The sequence below is a fragment of the Carettochelys insculpta genome, chromosome 1 (assembly GCF_033958435.1).
Source record: "Carettochelys insculpta isolate YL-2023 chromosome 1, ASM3395843v1, whole genome shotgun sequence".
NCBI classification, from domain to species: Eukaryota; Metazoa; Chordata; order Testudines; family Carettochelyidae; genus Carettochelys; species Carettochelys insculpta.
In genome coordinates this window covers 232,970,984-232,994,106 of record NC_134137.1, presented here as the reverse complement: position 1 = coordinate 232,994,106, position 23,123 = coordinate 232,970,984, and the positions used below count along the sequence as shown (strand labels likewise).

Here is a 23,123-nt window from a genome sequence, read left to right as displayed (position 1 = left end):
CCGTGCCACTCAAATGACACCACTGTCGCTAAAGTCTGCCAGGCAGTTGGCCCGCTGGTGAATCAAGGTGAATTTGCCAAAGGAGGCTGCTGGTCATCTCAGCATGTTGGAAAGCCTAGGAAGAATCGTATTTTAAGATTGACACCAGCATTTCCCAAACCTGGGGGTAGGAGGGACATGAAGAATTAGATGACCAGAGCAGGTGATATAAATGTTGAGATGGGTCAGCTTTTTGCAACTAGCCGATTTCCTGAAAGGTGGTGGGACGCTGGGGGGAGGTGTTCAGATTTCAAAATGTAGGAAAGGATTGCACCACACTAGCTGCTTGGAAGCCTTATGAAATTACCAGGCTCCTCCACTGTGTTATTGCCTCTTTCCTAATTTCCCTCTGTTAAGCGTTTTATGAGCTTGGTGACTTAGGCAAAAACATCCCACTACCCAGAATGCCTTCCAGTTCTGTATTGCCCCTGAGCTCCCTTTGACCTGAGCACCTTCCTGCATCTGGGGGTGGAGAACAGAGTCAGAGCAACATGCACTCAAGTGCTGGAAGGGCAATGAGGTCTAAGAATGAGGAGGCTGCTTAGGCAACCTGCCTTTTCCTCACTACTTGGTTTCAACCTGCACAAAGTTAATATCCTTTGGAGTTTTACTTCCTGATTTTTTTTGCTTGCTCACAAAACTCTTTTAGTCGCTAGCATTAGCTCCAAGTCCTGGCAGTCTCTGCAGCACCCGTGTATGAATCTCAGTTACAAACCTGCACTGCTGCCAGGTTATTTTCCTGTGGGTTAAATGAAAGCATTATAAAGTTGTTCTATGGCCAGAGTTTTGTGTAGTCAGGGGAAGATAATCTAAGCTTCCTTTTCCCTAGCTTCAAGCCGAGGACTCAGCTCCCCAGACCTGGCATCTAGCTCCTTTAGAATATGTGAAGCAGTTAGGAGGAATAAGAAAATATGCACTGCAGGAGAAAGGGCGCAGGGACCACTTATTAATGACAATGCAAACTTTCTGTAGGCATCTTCGAGGGCCAATGAAGCTGGAGTTACATCATTAGTTTGAAAATTATTAGAAAAAATTGCCTCCCAAGCCATGCCCTGAAAACCCCATCACTTGAGTCTTATAAATGTGGTCCAGACAAAAATCTGAAGGCTATACTTGTCCATTGTCCTGGACAATCTTCTAGAGCAGTGGTTCTTAAACTATTTGAGACCACAGAACACCAAACAATAATATCTTTTATATGGAACACCGATGAAAAGTTTTCTTCAGAAAATTGTTGTCAGACCAAACAAAAAGCCCCCATATTCAGCAAAAAACAGAATGAAGTAATATAATCAGGTATCATAGCAATGAAGACGTAACGTGGTTTTAATAGCAGAAAATATACATGTGCTGCATGTTGTTGCTAGTTGCTAGGCAGCCATGGCACACCCATGAGTTGCTCATGAAACCCCAGTGTTCCGCAGAATATAGTTTAAGGAACGCTGGTCTAGAGGCACCAGGGATACACAAGATATGAGATTAAAAGAGCCTCTTCATCTAGTTTAGATGAAGAACTTAGTGACCTGTGTCTCTTCACTGCTGGTGCTAGAGCACCATCTGGAGGCTGTTTTACGGCATAGACTTCTATTTAAAGCTTCATCCTGAAATATATCTGTCTACACTGCAGCATAAAATCGGTTCTAAGGCACTTAGCTTGATTTCCCTGCAAATACTGTTAGATCGAATTTAATGAGCGCTAAGGTCGACATTCTTGCACCGATCATCCTTGTAATGTAATGGCAAGTTTGAATTTAAAAGGTTGGATTAATGTCAGTGTGGAAACAGTGTTACTTTAAATAGATTTTAGTGGCCTCCAGAGGTGTCCCATGGGGTATCCCACAATGCCCCACAGGTGTACATTCTATCTGCTTCACCTCCCCCACTCAAGGTGTGCAGGAAGTAAGAAATAGGGAGCCAGGCACTTAAAATTAATTTCTTTCTGATCAGCATGGTGATTGTATCTAGCCATGAAAGAGAGCCTCAGCCTGGAGCCATCAGGAGAGCAAGGGTCTCAGTCTGGCTGACAGGCAAGCCCCCACCGTACCACATCAGACAGCGGGATGACATGTCCTGCTCTGCGCAGGGTGAAGGCTTCTTCCCTGCACAGGATGTAGCAGGACAGACCAAGAAACTTCTTTTCTGTGCTTCACATTTGTGTGGGGCACCCCACCCCCTGCCAGGCACCAGGAAGTTGGAGGTCTAGCCCTCTCCGCACCATGTGGCTAACTCCTCACCAGGTGCCACATGAGTGGCGGGTCAGCCTCCACCATCCCATGTGCCGGCGTTGCAGTGCAGACCATATTTTCAGACAGCAGCATGTTCTGGCCTGTGCAGAGTGAAGGCTTCTGCACTGCACGCTTTCCGGGGGCTCACCAAGTGCCGAGGAGCTAGCTCCCCCATAGTAAAGATGTTCGGGGTCTGGCTGGCCCCGATAAGGCAACATGCACCAAGGGGATGGCTCCTCTGTTGGGAAATATATTTGGGGGCTGCTGCTGGGGCATAGCTCCCCCTGTGGCAAAGATTTTTGGGGGATGACTGCCCACTCTAAGGCCACATGCCCGGGGGTGGGGGGGCTGGCTAATAAGAAACTGTTTGACTGCAACATGTCAAAGGGAGCCTCAGCTGGCCCCTATCAGGTGAGAATAGTTGTGGGGCTGGCCATGGCCCCTCCTATTTTCAGGGCTGTCCCCTGCCCACCTAGGCACACAAGTGATGGAGCAATGTCAACAGGTTACTGTGGGGCAGGGGGTGCTGGCCCCATATAGGGCAGCATAAATTTTTCTGGGCTGGCCCCATGCCTAGGCACATGGCTACAGTATTCTCCCTTCCCAACGCGTGTGGCTCAGGGGAACCACTGCCTCAGCAGTGGCCTATTTGCTTCATTTTCACCAGGGAAAATCTCAGGTACATGTTGACATGATTCTCTCTCTACCTTTCTGCACATGGTCTGGTTTTAAACCAGCGTTATCACCAAGCTGTAGGATTGACACCTCCCTGACGTGCTGCCCTGCCCTGTGAAAGGTGCTTTTCCACTGGGGGAAAACTGAGGTGCCTGTTGCCATGGCACAGACAGCTGGAGCGCAGATGCCCTAGTGCTGCGGTGTCCAATAGGCTCCCCATTTACCACATGTGGTGAACAGGAGAGAGGCGTGTGGCGAGCTGTGGATCACGGCACCCTTCCAGCCACTCCGTGCACATGCCCCACTACATCGTGGGACAAGCACATGGCAACAGCAGTAGAGGCGGATCCTGCCGTAGTTTCTCTGGCTTGGCACCTGCGGTGCCAGCTGGGAGACAGATGACTCCTTCAGCCCCAGCATCTGAGGCGCAGCACAGCCTCAGGGCCCAGCATGGCGCCTGCAATCCTGGCGACCTTGGATCCAGCAACAGTGACTGGGGGGAGCCAGGCGCAATATACGGGGGTGGGGGTGCCTGGCTCTTAGGAATGGGGTGTGTGGCAAATGTGCAAGGCTGACAGCTACAAGTGTGGCGATCCTTGCTTTACTATTGGACTCCACTGCCCTGGTAGGTGTGATTGACAGCTCTCTGATGTGCTGCCCTGCCCTGTGAAAGGTGTTCTTTCACCAGGAAAATCTGAAGTACCTGTTGACATGGCACAGTCAGCTGGAGCACATACACCCTTCCCAAATCGTGTGGCTCGGGAGAGGATTTCAGGTGACAGAATAGAGCTTGCAGGCTCTCTCCCTCCCTTCCCTCTCACACACAGGCAGTTGCTGACGCTTGGGCTCCTTTACTAGAAGAGGCAAGGGAACCCCTTCATTCTTTCCCTAACTTTTCTATTTCCTAACGCATCCTTAGCTTTTCCTTCTCTTCTCGAGCTCCTTCCAACAGCCACTAGACATCTAAGCCCTCTGGCATTCTTTCCTTCTCTTCTATTTAGTCTTGGGGATTCATAACCAAGCCAGGAGCTAAGAGGGTCTCCTCGCCTCAAGTTGGAGACATCAGTGCAATGGACTCCCTAGAGCATTCTTCATTTCTGTGTGGTGACTACTCACACATTTCTCTATCTACTTCCCACCTGGCTCCTTCAGCCAAATGCATTGCCACTACACTACCACATATTCATTGTGTCTTCCTTTGTTGAGAATAATATGAAGTCTTTCGCTAGTGGCATGGATCCTATCTGGTGTATTTTCACTGGGGGAAGAAACACCAACCACTGGAAACCAAGGCACTCGGTCTTTCCTTCTCTTCTTCTGAGTAATGACAACCACTAACACTTCTGGGATTCCCCACTTTTTCTTCCTTCCTTCTCAAAAATGGCCATTTGTTTTCAAAGTGGAGGGGGGAATGAGGGGAACGCAGTGTGGGTTGTGACAGGGTCCCTGTCAGTCCCCTAGGGGGTTATGAGCTTCCTGGCGGTTTCTTGTGCACCTCAGAGGCTCACTGAGGCTCTCTTGTTGTCTTGGGGGCATTCCAAGGCCAGGGTCTGCTTACAGAGCCATTCTCATCATTGACAATTCCTAAGAGTGGGCAAAGCAGCTCCCATTTGAAGGCCATGGGCTGCTCCTGTTCCCCCAGTGGGACAACCCTCCAGAGGAAGGGTGGGGGGAGCCCAAGCCCACCCACTACACTGGGGAGAGTGGGTGGTGGGACTTTTGACCCTGCCCCAATGCAGCAACCTTTCCCTGGGCCTTTTCACCCACTGCTACCCCCCGTTTTGTCCCATTGTACCATGCTGGTCTGGTCTGGACTGGGCTGGTCTGCTTCTCTGGCACTCAGCCCTCCAGCATTTCCTCCACATGCACCTCTCCATTCCTGTCCCCTTTTGGCCTGAGTCGGACACCTGCTTATAGTGAGCCAGCAGACCTTTCCCTGGCAACAGCCAGCAGACCTTTCCTGCAGTCTGGGCCATAACGAGCCACAGCTCCCTTAGCTGGGTGCTGGGCTGCACTCTCTAAGGACCTATTTGGAAAACAAGAAGGCATTAATCCAGCCACCACAATACTTCCCTTCAGTCAGGCTCTTGCAGCCTGTCAGCTGTGGTCTGCCACAGGGTAGACGACATCAGACATCCACAACTACTTGTGGGGAATTTTTTTACCATTGAGCACCAGCAAAAAAACCCAGAATGGTACGGGGCTGAGGGAACTGTGGGATAGGTTCCCACAATGCACTGCTGTAACAGTAAAACTTTGGCGATTGAGTGTGGATGCACTAAGTCGACTTTGTGTGGAGGTGCAGACAGTCAACTTCGACATTATAAAATGCAGTGTTACGAAGTCGACTTTGATATTTTCAACTTTATTTCATAGTGTAGACATAGCTCTAGTCACCTCCTTAAGTAAAATGTTTAAGGCCCCTTCTCTGCCCTTGAGTCCCTCTGACATTTTTATGGCTTTTCCTAATTTTAAACGTGCGTTTCATTCCACTGGTGCTATGTCAAAGACCCACAGAAACAACAGGGATTATATCTAATTGGTAATACAGGGAAACTACAACCCTGCCCCACCCTCCCTGCTCCTCCCCCACAAAATGACTTGTGTGGTGTTTATCTTACAGTGTATCAAGTAAAACTTATACTAATAGTAGGTACACCATGTCTGGAGTGAAGTGTTCTTTTCAGATTAGTGGTCTCCCTTTAATTATGGTCTGACAGTTTTCTAGATCCATTATTTTTGCTTCCCTTTTTGCTTTTTCACAACCTTTCTTGTAAGTAAGTCATAATCCTACAGGTTCCCAACACACTTTCCCATTCTCTCCACATTCTAAGAGCTTGTTCGCTACGAGTCTTTGCTCCGTTCTCAAGGGGACTATTTTCTCCCCTCACTCCTCCTGTTCACAGGGCAGGTGCATAATAAAATAGTTCATCATAGTGTGTCATAAGAGCCTCGTGATGTCATAGTCCACCATCAGCCAAAGTCAGTCTGCTGGGATGTTCCTGAGTCCTTCATTAATTCAAGGGGCAATGAGTACAGGCATCTCCTGCTGGCCAGGAGAAGTGGAGGTGGGGTGATCCAATCCTGATGGTTTCCCTGGGGTACACCATACATCTGTTGGCCTTGCTCCTGGCCACACACTTCCTGATGTTCTCTAATGCCGTCATGCCATCAAAAAGCCAGGCCATGCTCCATGGAGCTGAGGACATGAAGCACGAGGGAAGGAGCCCACCATCAGGTGAGAGGAGCTGGTTCTGGTTTTCATATGTGAAGAGCCAACAGGGAGAGGATGGACTGTTAAAGCTGGCAGAGTGAGAAGGAAGAAAGGATGTGGAGAGGGAGGGTGTGAAAGGCTGCCAGTGTGAAGGGTGGGTATAAGGAGAGGGGATTTCAGAGAAGCTTGATTTTTAGATATCTATATCTGCAATTTCTCAACTCAATGGTGCCCTGCAGTGGACCATGGCTTCTGGGTGCTACTGTAAGGTGTAGATGACAGGTGTACCCTGTCTGGGACTCTGTCTTTCTCTAGCGATGGCCAGGCCAGCTAGATATTGGTGAACCTGCTAAAACCTTCATTGAAAAATCTAAGTCTTGTTGTTCAGGCAGCAAAGGTTCCTGCATTAAGATCCAAAGCTCCCAGATTTGTTCCCTGCTGCTGCTGACCTATCCAAGAGTGTCAGTGCTACAAATATTACTAGTAAAAGATACTTTCCTGACAGTCCCTCACTTAAGTCAGCTGAAATGTTGCTTACAAGCAGGGTTTCCCCTCCATCTGTTCAGCTCCACTTCCCCGCAGGACTTGCTCTCAGAGTTTCTATGAGCAGGGATCCAAGATTTCCTTTCCTTTCCCCACCCTCACTTGGCCTCTTCTTCCTGCCCCACATGTGCAATGAGAGAGAGGTGAGCTGATTGTGAGTCTGGACACATTTCAGCATCAGTAGCAGCCTGCTGAGCAGTGAAGGATCTGGGATCAGCGCTCACAAAGAAATCCAAATGTGCAAGAACTGAGGGGCACCAGATGGCTGTGGAAGGCAGGGCAGTAGGAAAAGGGAGCAGAAAGGGCTGGGTGAGAGCAAACAGAGAGGCAAGACCACAAAGAAATAAAGATGAGAGGGACTGGATGGGTGGTGCTTGTTGAGAGAGGGAAAGTGTGGAGGGAAGATGCTGTAGGGACAAATATGGTCATGTGGCTCCTGCAAAGTCCTGGACCTCCTGAGTACCATTCCCAGCTCTGCGATTGATTCACAGTAGACTCTTGGGCAAGTCTTGTCCCTCCTCTTTGCCTCAGTTTCTCCATCTATAAAAGAGGGTGAAAGTCCCTTCGTAGCCTGGGATGGCAGTGCCGGCATTCACTCTCTAGCATTAACTTTTACTGATTAGCTTTAGATGATTCTTCTGTGCAGAAATGTTCACTCTCTTCACACACATCCATAAATATGTCACACAAGTGGCTCCATAAACTTTGGCAGCTATGAGAACAATCTGGTGAGGGCTGGGATAAGGGGAGGAGGAAGGTAGTGAGGGGAGATAGTTCAGAAGAGAGAGGAAAGGAGACAAGATAAGAAGCACTCAGGGAGGGGAGCTGGATGCATGTGCCTGAGAGCTGCAGGGGGAGTGAAGGAGTGGGAGAATGGAGATGGGGTGAAGAGGAATTAAGGGAGAGAATGGAGAAAGCAGTGGAAGGAAAGGAGAGACAGACAGAGAAGCAGTGAGAGACCAAAAGGAATGAGAGAACAGAGAGGATGGAGAACAGAGTGAAAGAGACAGAGAGGAGTGCTTATGTCCTCCTCTCGGATTGCAGGCTGGGAGCAAATGGAAGAAACCTTTGTGGCCTCGTCAACAGGGGAAGGCATGGAGGTGATTGACATGGTGCAGAGCGAGGAGGCACAAAGACTGAGGAACGGAGTGGTGAAGGATTTGCTATTGGACATAGCCATCTCCCTGAATATGGGCAGCATCCTGCTCTTTTTTTTATGCGGGACATAGAACCAGAAATCATTGCCATGCTCATGGATGAAGACAACCTGAACATTTACCTGCGTTTCATGATTGCCTACTAGGCAGCCGTGCTTCTCCCCTCAACCCTCCTCCCAGGGAACTGTGACAACAGCAGACACCTTCCCCATCAGCCAGTCCTGTCTCATCTTCCAACCCCCTTGACAACAGCAATAAATCCTCAACCCAAAGCTTGTGTTAGTCTCTTATAAACCAGACTTCTCCATCTCAGGATCTCCATCCTGTCTCCCACCTGCTCTTGACAGCAGAACAGAGCACTCCACAGGGAGCTGGGCCAGGTGGCTCTCATGGGGCTTATGCATTTTGCCATACCGGAACCCCTACCTATGGGTTACAGTCTTGATTCTTTTCTCTCCTGGTGCTGTTAAGGTGACAGAGACCTTGCACAGAATTCCAGCGTGGAAGCTCACATACCGAGTTGTCCACTCAGTGCAGGGATCTGGAGTGACTCACTCTGTAGGTACTTGCCCTGCATACGGTAATGTCTAGATGAATGACATGGAGTGCTGTTTGCGTGGTGAGGTGATGAGAATGAATGAAAGGAACTCGCCACATAAAGGGCAGCTGCTGAGCTGTCTGATCTGGTATTGAATCTCCAACAAGAGACGCTTCACACGAAGCTGCAAACTCCACCATAGCTATACAAAAACAGGCTTCCAGGCAGTGTTCTCTGTAAGCCGAGCACTTGGGCAGCTGCCCAGGAGAGACACAGGTGCCACCCTGCTGATTAGCAGAGCAGCTACAGCCCTTCCACGATGGGCAGTATGTTTTTCTATTGCTGGTGCACACCTGCATGGTCTTGGTGCACATAACGATGTTTATTCCACCCCTGGATGATAAAAATTACAGGGAACACTGTTTACAGGGGAAGGTATTTCTTAATACAGGCAGCTAGTGTTTGTTTTAGTCATAAAACAGTTGGCTTGATATTCCTTATAAGAGCTGATCCTATGCCATGTCACTGCAGATAATTTATTACACACACACACACGCCTCAGCTGGCTTTAAATCCCACGATACTCTGCATCTCCAACATATGTTCAAGCAATGATTCCCACAGCTCAACTATGCCCTGTAAAATAAAGTCAAACTCTGTAATGGCCCAAAATGGTCCCTATTGGAAGATGTTTCTGTCTTCGAAAGAATAGCTGCGTAGAGGCTTAAGCAATTATGCTACATACATTGCTATGACTATTACTATGTATTACTACATATTGTTATTGCATTATTATATGAATCAGTTTAAATAACAAAAATAGGTGTGTTGGGAACATGACATCTTTTTAGATGATTAAAATTTTGAGTAAAATAATTAAATACATTTTGAGAAACAAATTATAAAAAAAATCCGCCAAAATAACACATGAAAGCACATGACATTTATTAAAATTTACCTGTACAGGATTTTGAACAACTGGGCTTATGCCAAGTTTTGCTGACCGGGAAGCGGTTATTTACTTCTTCTTCATCTTCATCTTCTTTTACATTAGAAATTCAGGTTTTGTCCCTCCTACAAGACTCTACAGATCTAGGATAACAAGAGTAAAAATGACATTACAAGAGTCAGCGGAGACTGAAGCTGAGCAATTGCGAAGGGAAAGGATTTTAGATGGTTCAGAACTCTTTGTTTTTGTTTAAATCCAATGAATAATGAACATTTTGTACAAAGGTTGTCTACCATGTCAGTTGAGTTATGGAAGCTCACAATACAGGTATTATAAGATTCCACAGGAAGTCCTCCAGAGAAAACTGTAAAAGATAAAGCTGATCTTTCTAAATGCAAACCCGAACAAGAAAATAAAACCTTTGCAAAACATTAGACTTTCTTCATACAATGTAAAAAAAAACAAAGATGGTGACAACGACCCAAGTACAGTACAGTGGGGTGAATCAAAATGAGCTGAACCATTCCCAGTATATATCACTCACAATTCATTAGGTCAAAACAAAAAGAGCAGTCCAGTAGCACTTTAAAGACTAACAAAATAATTTATTAGGTCAGGCTGTAGTAGCCAAAGGAAATAAATGCAAAGGGAAAAGGAGTATTTTTCAGGCAGTTTGGAAATGACTGAACTAGGTAGTAGTGGGACAAAATTGAATGAAGAGGAGAAGTTTGGGTGTGGAATCAGTAAATACTTTAAAAGCGACCTGCAAAGGATAGCAACATCCCTGTGCTCCTGTATTTTGTGAGGGACAAAGAAGACCTGACAGGATTTGTTGAGGTGAAATTCCCCCTTGTGAACCAGGACTCGGTGGCTAGGCCCTGTACAGACACAGAGCAAGAATAGCTGTCCCCAGATAACTCCAATGGTAATTAAGCCGGAAGGTATTCACCTTCTTTAAAAACAAAAATAAAAAAAGAAACACCTCAGAAATATCAGGAAAACAGAGGCTGGCTTTTCCTATTTTGCTGGAGGTCTGTATTGGAAGGCATTGATATGTAGATGCTGATGACTTATATGTGCTTTCTTGCTTATACTGTACTACACTTGGGCTTTGTTTGGTTGTGAGCATTCACTCAGTAAACTCCTGTTATCTGAGTTCTCACAGTCCATACGCTGAAGGGCAGGATATGTCCAATCTACAAGACTGTTCAGATATTTGAATTAGGTAAATAGAGATTTAAGGAAAACAAAAGCACCCACGACCAAACAAATTATTTTCAACAGCCTGAGGAAAAAAACAGTCCTTCTTTCTATCTCAGTTATTGAGAATTCATCTGCATACTTTTTTTGACATCGTAATCTCTCTAGCTCTCTGATAGTCTGATAGACTTCCAAGAAAGGCATGACTAACAAGACCTGAATTTCAGGTGGAAAAAAAACAAATGAAAAAATATTAGGGGTGGAGGGAAGGCAGGGAAATGCCAACACTTTCATGAAGTAATCAAAATAAAACAAAAACCTTATAAATCCAAATTTGTTTCTTATTGGAAATAATCTTAACTGTGTAATAGTAACAAGTGTCAGAGAGGCAGCCGTGTTAGTCTGTATCTGCGAAAACAACAAGCAGTCCTGTGGCACCTTATAGACTAACAGATATTTTGGAGCACGAGCTTTCGTGGGCAAAGACTTACTTTGAAGTGGGCCTCCAGCAGTTGGTTGGGTGGGGCAGCACTCTGAGGGCAGCCCCCAGTGGCCCCATTCACCCTGCAGCCTCTTCAGCGGGATGTGCCGAGGGCTGGACAGGCTCCTGGAGCTGTCCCCCACCTTCCAGTGCCCAGCCCTCCCCGCCTACAGGCTGTCTGGGGGAGGGGGCAGGCTCTGGAGCTACGCCTCCCTCCAGCAGCCCCTTCCACATGGCCTGTAGGCTCTTGAGGTGGACCCAAGGCTCTGGGGGCTGCTCCTGGACCCCTGCCCTCTTTGGCCTGCAGCCCATGGAGGGGCCAGGCTCTGGGGTCTGTCGACAGGTTCCAGTAGGCCCCACCCCTCACAGCCTGCAGCCTGTCTGGGTGGGGAACCAGGGTTCTGCCCTCCTACAGCCCCTCTGTCTGGGAAGGTCCAGACTTCAGGAGCTGTTCACACTCCAGCTGCCCGTCACGGCCTGCAGGCTGCCTGGAGGGGAGCACACTCCAGCGGGACTGCCCTCTCTCCAGTTATTCTCTTGCCATCTGAGGGAGGACAGGGTCCAGGGGCTGTCTCCCCTCCAAATGCACTCTGTGGCCTGCAGGCTGTAGAGTGGGGGCAGGGTCTGGGTGATACCCCCTTCTACTACCCCCGCATGGTCTGTAGACTACCTGGGGAAGCCAGGCTCTGGGGGCTGCCCCCTCTTTCCATCTGCAACCCCCAGTAGCTTCCCTGAGGACTGTAGGCTCTTTTGGGTGGTGGGAGGTCAGACTCTGGATTTGGAGCAGGGGAGTTACTTACCCAGTCTTTGTGGCAGGCAAAATGGTGGAGCCCCAGCCCTGCTGGCCACTCTCTTGCTGCCACAGCTGCCCCCAGTGGCAATTCTCAGTATCTCCTCTCAGTGCCCCTCTGTTTTGCTTCCCTCGGCTCCTTCCTTGGCCATGGTCTGGAAAAGAGTCTTATTCCTGGCACTTCCCATTTTCCAGGTACAACCAAACTCTGACGTGGGTTTAAGTTAGGGTAAGGGGAAGCGGCATACCTAATTTGGCGGTCCCAGCTCTTACAGTTTAAGAAGAGTTCTTGTACAAATGGACACACAGAAGCACAGACCCAAACACTCTAATACATGTGTGTGTGTGTGTGAGAGAGAGAGAAACTGTGAGTTTGATATACACCATTTTCTCAAGAGTGGTAAAAATGTTTCTACGATTTTCTTTGTTCAGTCCCAGCAGGAATACAGATTTTTGTTTAGATTTAAACACCCTCCTGCAGGATTTGCAACCCTGATATTACAGCTTGAGAGCAGATAAAACTGATGAAAAAAGTGAAACTTGACACTATTTTCGTTCTCTCGTGCTGAGTGTAATTCAAACATAAATCAATCAGCAGTAACAGTACATACTACACTTTAAAAATTATTTCAGTTAGAAGCTTTCAGTCAAAAGTGTTATCAAAGGCTCCCCTTTGAACACAGGGACTTTCTATTCACATAACTCTTTTTGGCCTTTAATTGGTGAGAATAAAACAACGGAATCATCTTTTGCATGACGTGCACCCGCAGAACACCCGGGTTGGCCTACACGGATGGGGCTAGCACTAGATACATAGATTCCAAGGCCAGGAGGGACCCCTGTGTACGTCTACTCTGAATTCCCACATAGAACAGGCCACGGGACTTCCCCTTCCTGTGTGAAATACAGCATATATTTTAAGAACAATGTCCTGTCTTGATTTCAAATGCATCAAATATTGAGAATCTACCACATTCCTTGCTGATGTCACAGTGATGAGGACAGCTTTAATTCTGATACTCTTTGGTGAGGAGATGTTCACCCCCATGCCCGTATCTATTCCCACTGAATCACTTGACTGGTAGTATAATGAGCAGAATAATACAGCTCCCACCATTTAAAACATTTCCCAGAGACAACCTCAGAAAGCAAGCAGGTGTCTGTGAGCTGGAGGGGGGAGGGTGTTTGCCAATGTCAGTGAATTTTGTTTTTTTGTTTGTTTGTTTGTTTGGCTTTTGTTTTTTAAATATAGGTCTAATTATCTGGGCCCACAAACTGACTGTTCCTAAGAACAGTCTGCAAGCTGGGAAAAATTCTTAAATGCCAGTTCTCTTGCTGTTCCTGAAATCCACTGCAGCTTTTGTTTTTAGCTCCCTAAAAACTGCATTACCCCATGATGTGTGGTTACAAGAGAATGATGTCACAAAACATAACAGCAGCAAAACCCCCAATCTGGATAGCAAAAATTCCCAAAAAGCCAGAGATGGGAGAACCTCAACAGTTTGGTATCTAGAGAAGCATTCTCAGATCTGGATGGTTAGCCTGGCCCCTGGAGACTCCCATAAACCCTGGAAACCATTCCCTACCCACTCACACCTCCCCTTAAACAGGACCCTACCCCATCTACCTTAATGCCCTTTTGTGAGAGGGAACAAGATTTATCTATTATCTCCAGAAGGGGAGAAGGGGGAAGGGGGCAGCTGCCCCAGGGTCCAGCTATTCAGAAGAGACAAGGGCTCCTGGCTCTTGTGGAGGCCAGAGCCCCAGGCCCTTTAAATCACTGCCAGCACCATGGCTGATGTGCTCCAGAACCCCAGGAGATGTGCTCTGAGTGGCTCTGAGCACTAGCTGGTGGGTATGGCTTGCTCACCCAGCCCCACCCCTTCTACCCAAGACCCTGCCCCCCTTTTCCCCACCTTGCCCAGGGGCCTAGAAGATCCCCATGGGGAAATGTGCAGGACTAGACTATCTCTCCATTCCAAAACCTAACAGTCTGGTTATTACCTTCATCAGGGCTCCCAAACCACCCCCACCCCTGACATCTGCTGCCCTCCACAGCTCCCCCACCACCCCCATCCCTTCCCACACACCGCACAGCCCATCAACAGCTCACCCCCCAGACCCTTGTTCATTAGCTTCCAAACCATTCACTAGTACCCCTTCCCCAGGCTCAGGAGGCAACTCCTAATTTTGGCTGGCATCTGCTCATCCGTCCTTCCCCGCTAGTGTTGAATATAGAGTTAGTAGGGCCCTGTATGCAGCTCCGTTTTTGTTCCCCTTCCCCACAGGGACCCAGCCAAGAAAAAGAATATTCACTGTCATCTCCCCCCTCCACACACACATTTTTCATTCTTTTTGTTCTTCATCCTGCTATAAGTGTTAGGCAGTAAATGAAAATAAAAGTCATAGAATCATAGAATCGTAAGGCTGGAAGGAACCTTAGGAGGTCATCAAGTCCAGCCCCCTGGAAAGTCAGGTAAGTTGACGGAGGCAGATCTCTGGGGTATAGGAGGAGTGAGGTGGGGTCAGGATCTGGGAGGGAGTTTGGGTGCAGGCTCTGGGCTGGGGGAAGGGGTTGGGGTGTGGAGGGGATTTGATGGGGGTGTTTGCACTGGTTGGCTCCCAAAGGGACCAGCACACCTCTCAGACAGCATCTCCTAGAGGGAGGGAGCCAGGTTTCTCCATATGCTGCTGTCTGCAGACACTGTCCCCACAACTCCTTTGGCTGCAGTTCCTGGGGACGTGCTGGAGAACCACTCCATCTGTCCTTCCCCGTTACCTAGTGGCTGTAGGGTCCTGGTGCAACTGTACGACTTGCACCATTGCTACCTCAATGTCCTCTGAGATTGCACTCCCTGTCCTGCCCAGGCATTGCTTTACCCATTCCTCTTCTCTGCAGAAGAGGCACCCCTCTTCCAGCCTTTCATCTCTCAGTCACTGTGTGCTTTTGCCCTGAGTAAGGAGAAGCTTGAGCATAGATGCTACTGCTGCTATTTCCTTCCCAGCCGGAAGCCAGCAGGCAGAGCAATTCCTTCCCAGCAGCTCAGAAGCCAGCAGGGGAGCAATTAAGAAAGAAGGGAGGCAGCTGCTCCCTCAAAGGAGTGTTATCTGGGGTTGGATCAAAAGCCCAGAGAAATTAATGGGACTGAGTTTCCTATTCAAGTTGGCACTGGGTCAGGGCCCTAGTGATCAGACATGATAATAACAGAGGGTAGAGTTCCCAAAAAGCTACACAGGGCCAGAGGCTAAATTGGAGAACATAATGCCAGGACTATCCCACGCCTATTGGCAGAGCTAGGAGACATGCGCAGTAACAAAGCAAGGTGGAGTTTTTAGCAATACACATGAATGAAATGTCTCCCCTTCCCATCTGGAAGCAGCAGCCAGTGAATCCCCACCATGTGCTTTCAGAGTGAGGGGGCTGGGTTCTATCACTGGTGGCCCAGGGTGGGAGCTGAGCTGTGCATGGAGACTTGTGAGGCTCTCCCGGGAGCTGTTAATGAGTGCAGCCTGTCTCCTGACCTTGCAAGTCTGTCTTCCCACTTCCCATGCTCTGAAGAGTAAGTTTTGCCTAAATGCAGCAGGGCAAGGGGACCAATTGTGGAGTTGCACACACTGTTCTGCACAGCATCTCTTCCCTCCTGCTACCTAGACTGGAGCATTCTGCCAGCATGGCCTGCTGGCGGGGGAAAGGATGAGAAGAAGGGATGGGGAGGAATGGGTTAGACTCCAGCATGTCTCTGTATGAGAGCAGGCCCTTTTTCAGTGGGGTTGAATTCTACAGTTCCAGTCTCTTTCTACGCCTTGCGGGATCACCAGATGTGACACTTGCCGGCTGGATTCATTGGTGCTGTGCTGGAGCATTGGAAGAGCCTGGCAAAGTCCTGGCTGTTGCTGAGGGGCCCGTGGACACGGAGTGGTGGGGGGCTGTGGGGGTCCCTGCGCAGGAAGGCTCGCAGTCTCTCAGGGCTCTGGTGCCCACACATCCCCTGGAGGGAAACAGACAATTGTGTTAGCGTCCAAGAAAGATCACAAAGGCTGAATTGTCTCACAGGCCTCCACCTAGGCCCTCAGGGGTTCCAGCTTGTCGCCCTTCCTGGGCAATGTGAGCATGAAGGGACAAGGGAAACAGAAAGCTGTGCTGGGCAAGGTCCTTCTTTTCACAGCTGGATACTGCTATTTCCTAGTGCACGGCAAGGGGAAGAGCTCAGTCCATCCATGCCCACCTGTCCTGCACTCTTCACTTTATAATTTCAGCGTGTTGATTTAATCAGAGGCAGAAATTATGGTGACTGGCAGGGGAAGCACCGATAGGACAGGCAATGCTGTGAATATGCCATTCTTTGGAGGGGAGACTCCAGCCTTTATTAAGGTGATTTACGGGATCTCTTTCATACTGACTCATCACTGTTGCTGGAAGCTCAGTTGCTCACTCTGGTTAATCCTGCCTGTATTCACTGATAGCTAGTCCTACAGCTGACATATCCCCTTTCCTAGTGCAGGCCTTACCAGAGTGACCCAGGCCTTCAGAGCCACAGGACTGGGTCACCTTCTTCTGTACGCTTCTCAGCGCTACTCTCAGTGAGCAGCCTGAAGCTACAGAGAGAGTGGAATACAATATTTCCTGAACCTCTGTGAGAACCTGACACACATGATCTGTGAGATACACCTCACTTGCAGATCAAGCATTTGGTTCTATATAAGCTTTAAATTTACTAAGAGGAAGATACCTGAAAAATCTCACTCACTCATTCTTCCATCCTTGTACTCGACCCCCATCACCAAAACATTTGACCAGCTGTCTCCCATTATGGGGGGTCACTTTTGCCAGCTTTTCCTTCCTTCATACCTACATTCCTTTCCCCCTTCTCTTTCCAAGGAAGTATCTTATCTTTGATGGGCAAGTTATATGTCGTCAGTTTTTTTTCTTTCATTATTGTCAATCATCACATCCAAGGATTTTGAGACACTTCAGTGACTACTCTCTTAGATAAACCTGAAATGATGGAAAGTAGATAGCTATTGTTGTGCCTGGTCCCTCTAACTATCCGATATTGCTTCAGAGCCCAGTGTAAGATATATGTCTTCAAACAGGCCTCTGATCAGCACTTAGTGACTGTGCTTTGTAGGGGTGAGAGAGACTCAGATCAGGAGGTAGGGATATGGTGTTGATCAGGCACACAAACCAGAGTGAAAGAGAAGAGGATACATTCAGAGGCCAGATGGGCTGTGACAAACAAGATGAACAAGATGAGCAGGGTGTTCATTACATGGGCAAAACTCATGAAGAAGAGCTGATGGTTTGACAATCCACTCTTGGGTAAACTCCTCTCCCATTTGTACTTTTTCAGCCAGTTCTTATAGGCCTGTGTGGGTAGAGAGAGAGAGAGAGAGAGAGAGAGAGAGAGATTAAATATTTAAAGAAAAACAAATCCTCAGACTGTGTTCCACAAATGCCGTCATTAAAATTAAACTCAGAAGGGGGAGGCTGAAAGCAGGAACCAGCAGGATTACTGGTGCTCCTTTGATGTTCTTATGCAGGGACAGAGAAAGCCATCCACCTACTTACCCACAGAGAAAGTGTAGTATCCTTGTCCTTCCCATCCTGTCTCCTTACTCTCTCAGGTGGCTTATCCCCCCTGTTCCCCATCTCCAGCAAGGGAGAAAATCAAGCTGTTGTGCTTGCCTATTCTAGACAATACCACAGAGTGCCAGCAGAGGGTCAGAAGACGACGATGTTTAATGTCCGGTTAATGCATGAAAACTATTTCAACTTGAGTCACTTATGCTTGAAATCCTTGTCATACTTTATATATCGCTAATATCTTCTGTCTAAAGATCCAAAGGCAGGAAGACATTATTTAATCAAACAGTATAACTTCCCCAGAAACGGGAAACTGATGAGGGATTTTCTTTCACCTCCGTAGATATGGGTACCGATTCATCCAGGTCACAAGAGAAATGAACAGAAGGACATCACTTTAGATGCTAGTGGTCTGTATCACCTTGAAATAATTACCACCTTTTTCCATACAAAGAATGACCGAGAAATCAAAAAGCAGGGGGGCTGCAGGGCAGGGCTGAGGGGCACTGGCAGAGCTGTGAGGGGAGCCCAGGGCTGGAATAGCAGAGGGGCTGCAGGGCAGGGCTGAGGGGCACTGGCAGAGCTGTGTGGGGAGCCCAGGGCTGGAATAGCAGAAGGGCTGCAGGGCAGGGCTGAGGGGCACTGGCAGAGCTGTGTGGGGAGCCCAGGGCTGGAATAGCAGAGGGGCTGCAGGGCAGGGCTGAGGGGCACTAGCAGAGCTGTGAGGGGAGCCCAGGGCTGGAATAGCAGAGGGGCTGCAGGGCAGGGCTGAGGGGCACTGGCAGAGCTGTGTGGGGAGCCCAGGGCTGGGATAGCAGAGGGGCTGCAGGACAGGGCTGAGGGGCACTGGCAGAGCTGTGTCAAATCTCAAGACTAGAACAGAATATAGTTTGTGATACCTGATAAGCAATGGCGAGTCCCCCTATGTCAGCTGCATTCTCCAGCAGGGTGAAAGTGCCATTGACTCGCAGGCCCTGCAGAGAGTAGCCTTCATACTGTTGCACCAGGCAGTCTGTACCTTGCTCTAATGCTTCTCTGTTGCATCTAGGACAGCTCTCGGGCACCACTGTGGACAGGGAAAACCAGGAAGACAAATGCTATAGCAGGGGATTCAGCCAGTGCTCCAATTAGTAATGAATGTGGTCTGGGGTTGCACCTTTTGAATTTACACAACCTGACTTTTCACTGTACATTTAAATAGGGATCAGGGCCTTGATGAGAGTAGAGGGAACCAACTGGATTACATGTTTGGTTGTTATTACTACTTCAAGACAGGGGTTGCTGCTGCAGCCCCGTTACCTCTAGCACCAGCACCCCGAATGGTTCACAATACGCACCGTAATCATACAACGCATGAAGCAGCTCATGTGCCATGATGACCCCCAGAGCTCCAAAGTTCACAGCGCTGAAAACACAAAATGAAAAACATTATCAGTTGCTAAACCTGCTGGAGTTAGGGGAAGAGAGGGTGTGTCTATTCAGTTCTGCTCCACCAAGTGTGACACTACTCTGGCAAGTGATGTTTTAAAACCCATGTCAGGGGCTGCAGGCATGTTACCCCAGAGCAATGTGTTCCGCAAATGTGCAGGTAAAGGTATTACCACTATTGGAACTGCAAATTCCCCAGGATACGTTTACACAGCTGTTATACTCCCACAGCTGGCCTGGGCCAGTTGACTCGGGCTCACTGAAGAACCACGAAACGTACAGACTTTTGGACTTTGATTGAAGTGAAGCTCTGAGGGGAGGCTCCAGACTAAACCTGTATGTCTAAACAGCAAATTTTAGTTCCACTGCTTGAGTCAGCTGACTTGGGCTAGCCACAACCATGCCATAGTCTCAGACACTTAGAGTTGGAAGACATCTTGGAAGGTCATCTAGTCCAACCCCTGTCTCAAAGCAGTACCAATCCCAACTAAATCATTCCAGCTAAGGTTGTCAGATCAGGCCTTAACACTTCTAAGGATGGAGATTCCACCACCTCCCTAATCAATCCATTCCAGACCTTCACCACTCTCCTAGTGAAATAGGTTTTACTACTATTCAACCTAGACCTCCCCGCTGGCATCTGGAGACCATGGCTCCTTATTCTATCATCTGCCTCCACTGAGAACAGCCTGGCTCCATCCTCTTTGGAACTCCCTTTCAGGTAGTTGAACGGGGCTACCAAATCCCTCCTCATTCTTCCTTCTGCAAATAAGCCCAGTTCCTTCAACCTCTCCTCATAAGTCAAGTCATGTGCCTCAGCCCCTAACAATTTCAGTGCCTTCTGCTTGACTCACTCCAGTATGCCCACATCCTTTCTAGAGAGAGGGGCCCAAAACTGGATGCAGTGCTCCAGAAGTGGTCTCACCAGTGCTGAATTGAGGGGACTTTCCTCAATCTGCTGGCAATGCTCTCACTAATGCAACCTTCAGAGCAGCAAGGGCACACTGTTGACTCACATCCAGCTTCCTGTTCACTATAATCCCCATGTTATTTTCTGCAGAACTGCTGCTTAGCCAGTCAGTCCTCAGCCTTCAGCTGTGCTTGGGATTCTTCCATCCTAAGTGCAGGACTCTGCACTTGTTCAACCTCATCAGATATCTTTTGGCCCAATCCGATAATTTACCCAGGTCACTCTAGGCTTTGTCCCTAACCTCCAGTGTATATACCTCTTCTGCTAGCTTAGCGTCAACTGCAAAATTGCACAGCCTGAGTCAGCCACTGTCAAGCCACAAGTCTTTTATTCTGGTGTAAACAAGTCAAGCTGAATTCTTTCTAACTCATACATTTTCAATATTAAGAAGGATTCCCCATGTCCTATTCTGTTCTCATTAATTCCTATGGAATACCAATTTCCTCATGCTATGCCATGTTAGTGACATCTATGCAATCCCACTATGTGCTGAAGAGATGCACAAATGATAACTGACATTATAATGGAAAGACCATGGGGACCTTCTGGTGAACAATTGCAATAGGATGCTTATTAATAAGTCTTCTAATGATACACAAGACAGACAGTAATATAATCAGGGTTTTCACTGGAAATAACAGTTGTGCTACTCCCACAAACTAAGCTCCATCCATCTGAAACACCAAAGTGTGTCCAATGACAATCAGATTTCCACAGAATGATCATCCCTTTTCTTTCTTACCTGCTGTCATGAATGAATGCAAGGAAATGGTTAACCCTTACAGAGATAACTCACTGCAGGGGGTTGTCAGGTGAGCAAATGGGAGGAAGAAAGCCTTTTTTGAATTGAGAACAATTGCAGCTTGAGGGATCTTTGTCTGAGTGGCCAATGCAGAGAATTGAGGGGATGATTACTTTTAAGCAGTTGGAATGAATCCAGTAAATATCCTGGCCATCTCATAATCTTCCAATGACATGTATGTAGAAGGGAAATGTATAGTTAGGCACAATCAGGTTATGATTATTTTGAATTTAGTGTGGTCTTTTTTTTTTCCAGTGGATCTTGTTATTGACTTGATTCTTTCCCCTGTATTATGTAACTTCTAAGCTGAATCTCGGGGGAGTAATACTTGGTGCTGCGACTGGTATGTCTGAGTTATTTCCTCTCATTTTTGTGAGTAAATTACTCTTTTAAGCCAATGATTTGATCCCTGTGTCCTAGAGAAGATCCATGTATATTCGTGCCTTAGACCAAAAGGTCAGCTGTTAGATTACAGCTCTTTGTTTCCAAGCTCTCTCCTAAGGGAAGGATAAGAACTGGGGGCTTATCCCATATGGAAACATGCCCACGTGCGCTTTCCTGAGGTAAAGGGTTTTTTTTAACTTGGATGTTGGCAGCTACCCCCCATGCCCGGGTCAGGGAATCTGTGACCCTGGGGAGATTTTTAAGCAGCACCTTTATAGGCCAGGTATTTTTAAGGTTTGGAGGGACCCCACTTTCTGAACTTAGAATGTCAGAGTGGGGAGGCAGCCCTGACACCTGCACTGATCAAAAATGAAAAAGCAAAGTATACTGACATCTACACAGTGATCTCCACTGGAGTTCAGAATTAATAGGTCTTTGAAATGTATCAGAGCAGCTCACATCTCTCTTATGGCTCTTGATTTAAGAGTTCTACAGACTCAGTAAACATCACTTCACTGGTTACCCTCAGTTCGCATCAAAAGATTACCTGCCAGAGCTGGCTGTAGAATTGATTTTGCTGGCCAAATTTGCTGGCCATTCTGAAAAATCAAAACTAGCTTTTCTTTTGTGGTTGACCAGAACTGAATTTTAAAATTGTTTTGGCAAACTGTTGGAAAAACTAGCTGTGCGGTTATGAAATGTCTCGTTTTCTCATTTTTTTTAAAAAATGAAATATTCTTAAATAAGGTTAAGGAAAACTTCAAAATGAAGTCATTTATAATTGAAAACAATCAAAACTTTGCATTTAAAAATGTAAAAACAAAAATATTTTCATTTATTTGTTTGTATTGCACCTGAAACATCTTTGAAAATTCAAAATGAATTTTTGAAATGTTTTACTCAACCCCAAACTGTAGTTTTGGAAAAAAAAAAAAAAGCCTACATGTCTGACTCCTGAATTCAATTTTCACATTCTCTCCTTTAATGTTGGCTCTGCTGGGCTAACATTGGCAACCAAGTTCTTTCCATTATAGCCAATTTAGTCAGCAGATCAGACAGGATATAAGGGGGCAGATCTGCTAATTCAGAAATGACTCACTTATTAAGTGGAGGAGCAGAACATTAGAAAAGTATGTTTGTCTTGGCTCTTGTTCATTTAAACTGTGCCTCATTCTTAGTCTTGTTAAGAGTATTATGAGTCAATAAGGGCACCTGGAGTGCTCAAGAGATGGAGGGTGGGATTTTCACCAAGATTAAAAAGCATTATTATATTGATCAGACTGTTTCATTTCAGCTCAAATAACTTCCCCTGGGGAGGGCCTGTCTTTGCACAATGGAAATTTAATGAGTTCAGGATTATTTTCCCTATGCAAATCTTTCTCAAGGAGAAAAAATGGGCATAACACACTTTTTTATAGTGACCTGACACACAGTGACAGCTGTTCAACAGAGGTGCCCTCATTATAACAGAGGAACAGAATGGTATTGTTGGATGGTTCACATGCAGGCACATGAAACTTCACAATGCACAAATGGCACTTAGTGGAGGTGGCCTTTTTTATAAAGCAGGAGCTGAGTTGTCTCTGATCCATCTGAAGACACTTTGGACAACAGCTTGCCTAGTAAGGCTTCTATCTTGTACAGTTTTCACAGGAATTATTCTTGGAATCAGGGCCACCAACAAGTGGAGCCAAAGGGGGCAGTTGCTCCAGGACTTGTCAATTTAAAAGGTCCTGGGGCTCTGGGCTGCCACTGTAATAGCTACCATGTGGCTGGAGTCCTGGGCCCTTTAAATCACTGCTGGAGCCCCACGCAGCACAGTCCAAGCAGCACTGAGGGCTAGCTGAGGGAGGCATGGTGCTGTTCAGGAGATACTGAGGGCTGGTTGTCCCTAGACCCAACCTGCCCTTCTAAAGCCCCGCCCTTTTTGGGGGCCCTGGAATCAAGCCCCTTCCCACTGCCCAGGGCTCAGCCAAGTCTTGCGGAATCTAGACAATAACATATCCCCATCTTTGAGTGACTCAAAATAGAGGTGGGCTCAAGGAACTGTCTTTTTTGCAGCCTGCCGTGATGAGCTTTTTCCATCTGCTCTACTATATTCTGTCTGGGAGGACCAGGAAGACAGCCAGCCTGAGTCTCAGGGT

At 47.4% G+C, this 23,123-nt stretch overlaps 1 protein-coding gene across 10 annotated transcripts in view; it reads right to left on the bottom strand.

The window, feature by feature from the left end:
- Nucleotides 1-14,134: 14,134 nt before the first annotated feature.
- KEL (Kell metallo-endopeptidase (Kell blood group)) overlaps nt 14,135-23,123 on the bottom strand; it is a 33,438-nt gene continuing 24,449 nt past the window's right edge. For 8 of the 10 annotated variants that reach the window (XM_075002046.1, XM_075002036.1, XM_075002089.1 and 5 more), the window contains 4 exons: nt 18,733-18,800; nt 18,295-18,461; nt 16,998-17,177; nt 14,135-15,800 (listed from right to left, as the gene is read on the bottom strand). In XM_075002046.1, coding sequence (XP_074858147.1) covers nt 15,624-15,800; nt 16,998-17,177; nt 18,295-18,461; nt 18,733-18,800 — 592 coding nt within the window. In that variant the 3' untranslated portion in view covers nt 14,135-15,623. The remainder of the gene's footprint in view (nt 15,801-16,997; nt 17,178-18,294; nt 18,462-18,732; nt 18,801-23,123) is intronic. The other 2 variants (XM_075002078.1, XM_075002126.1) reach the window with 1 other exon arrangement.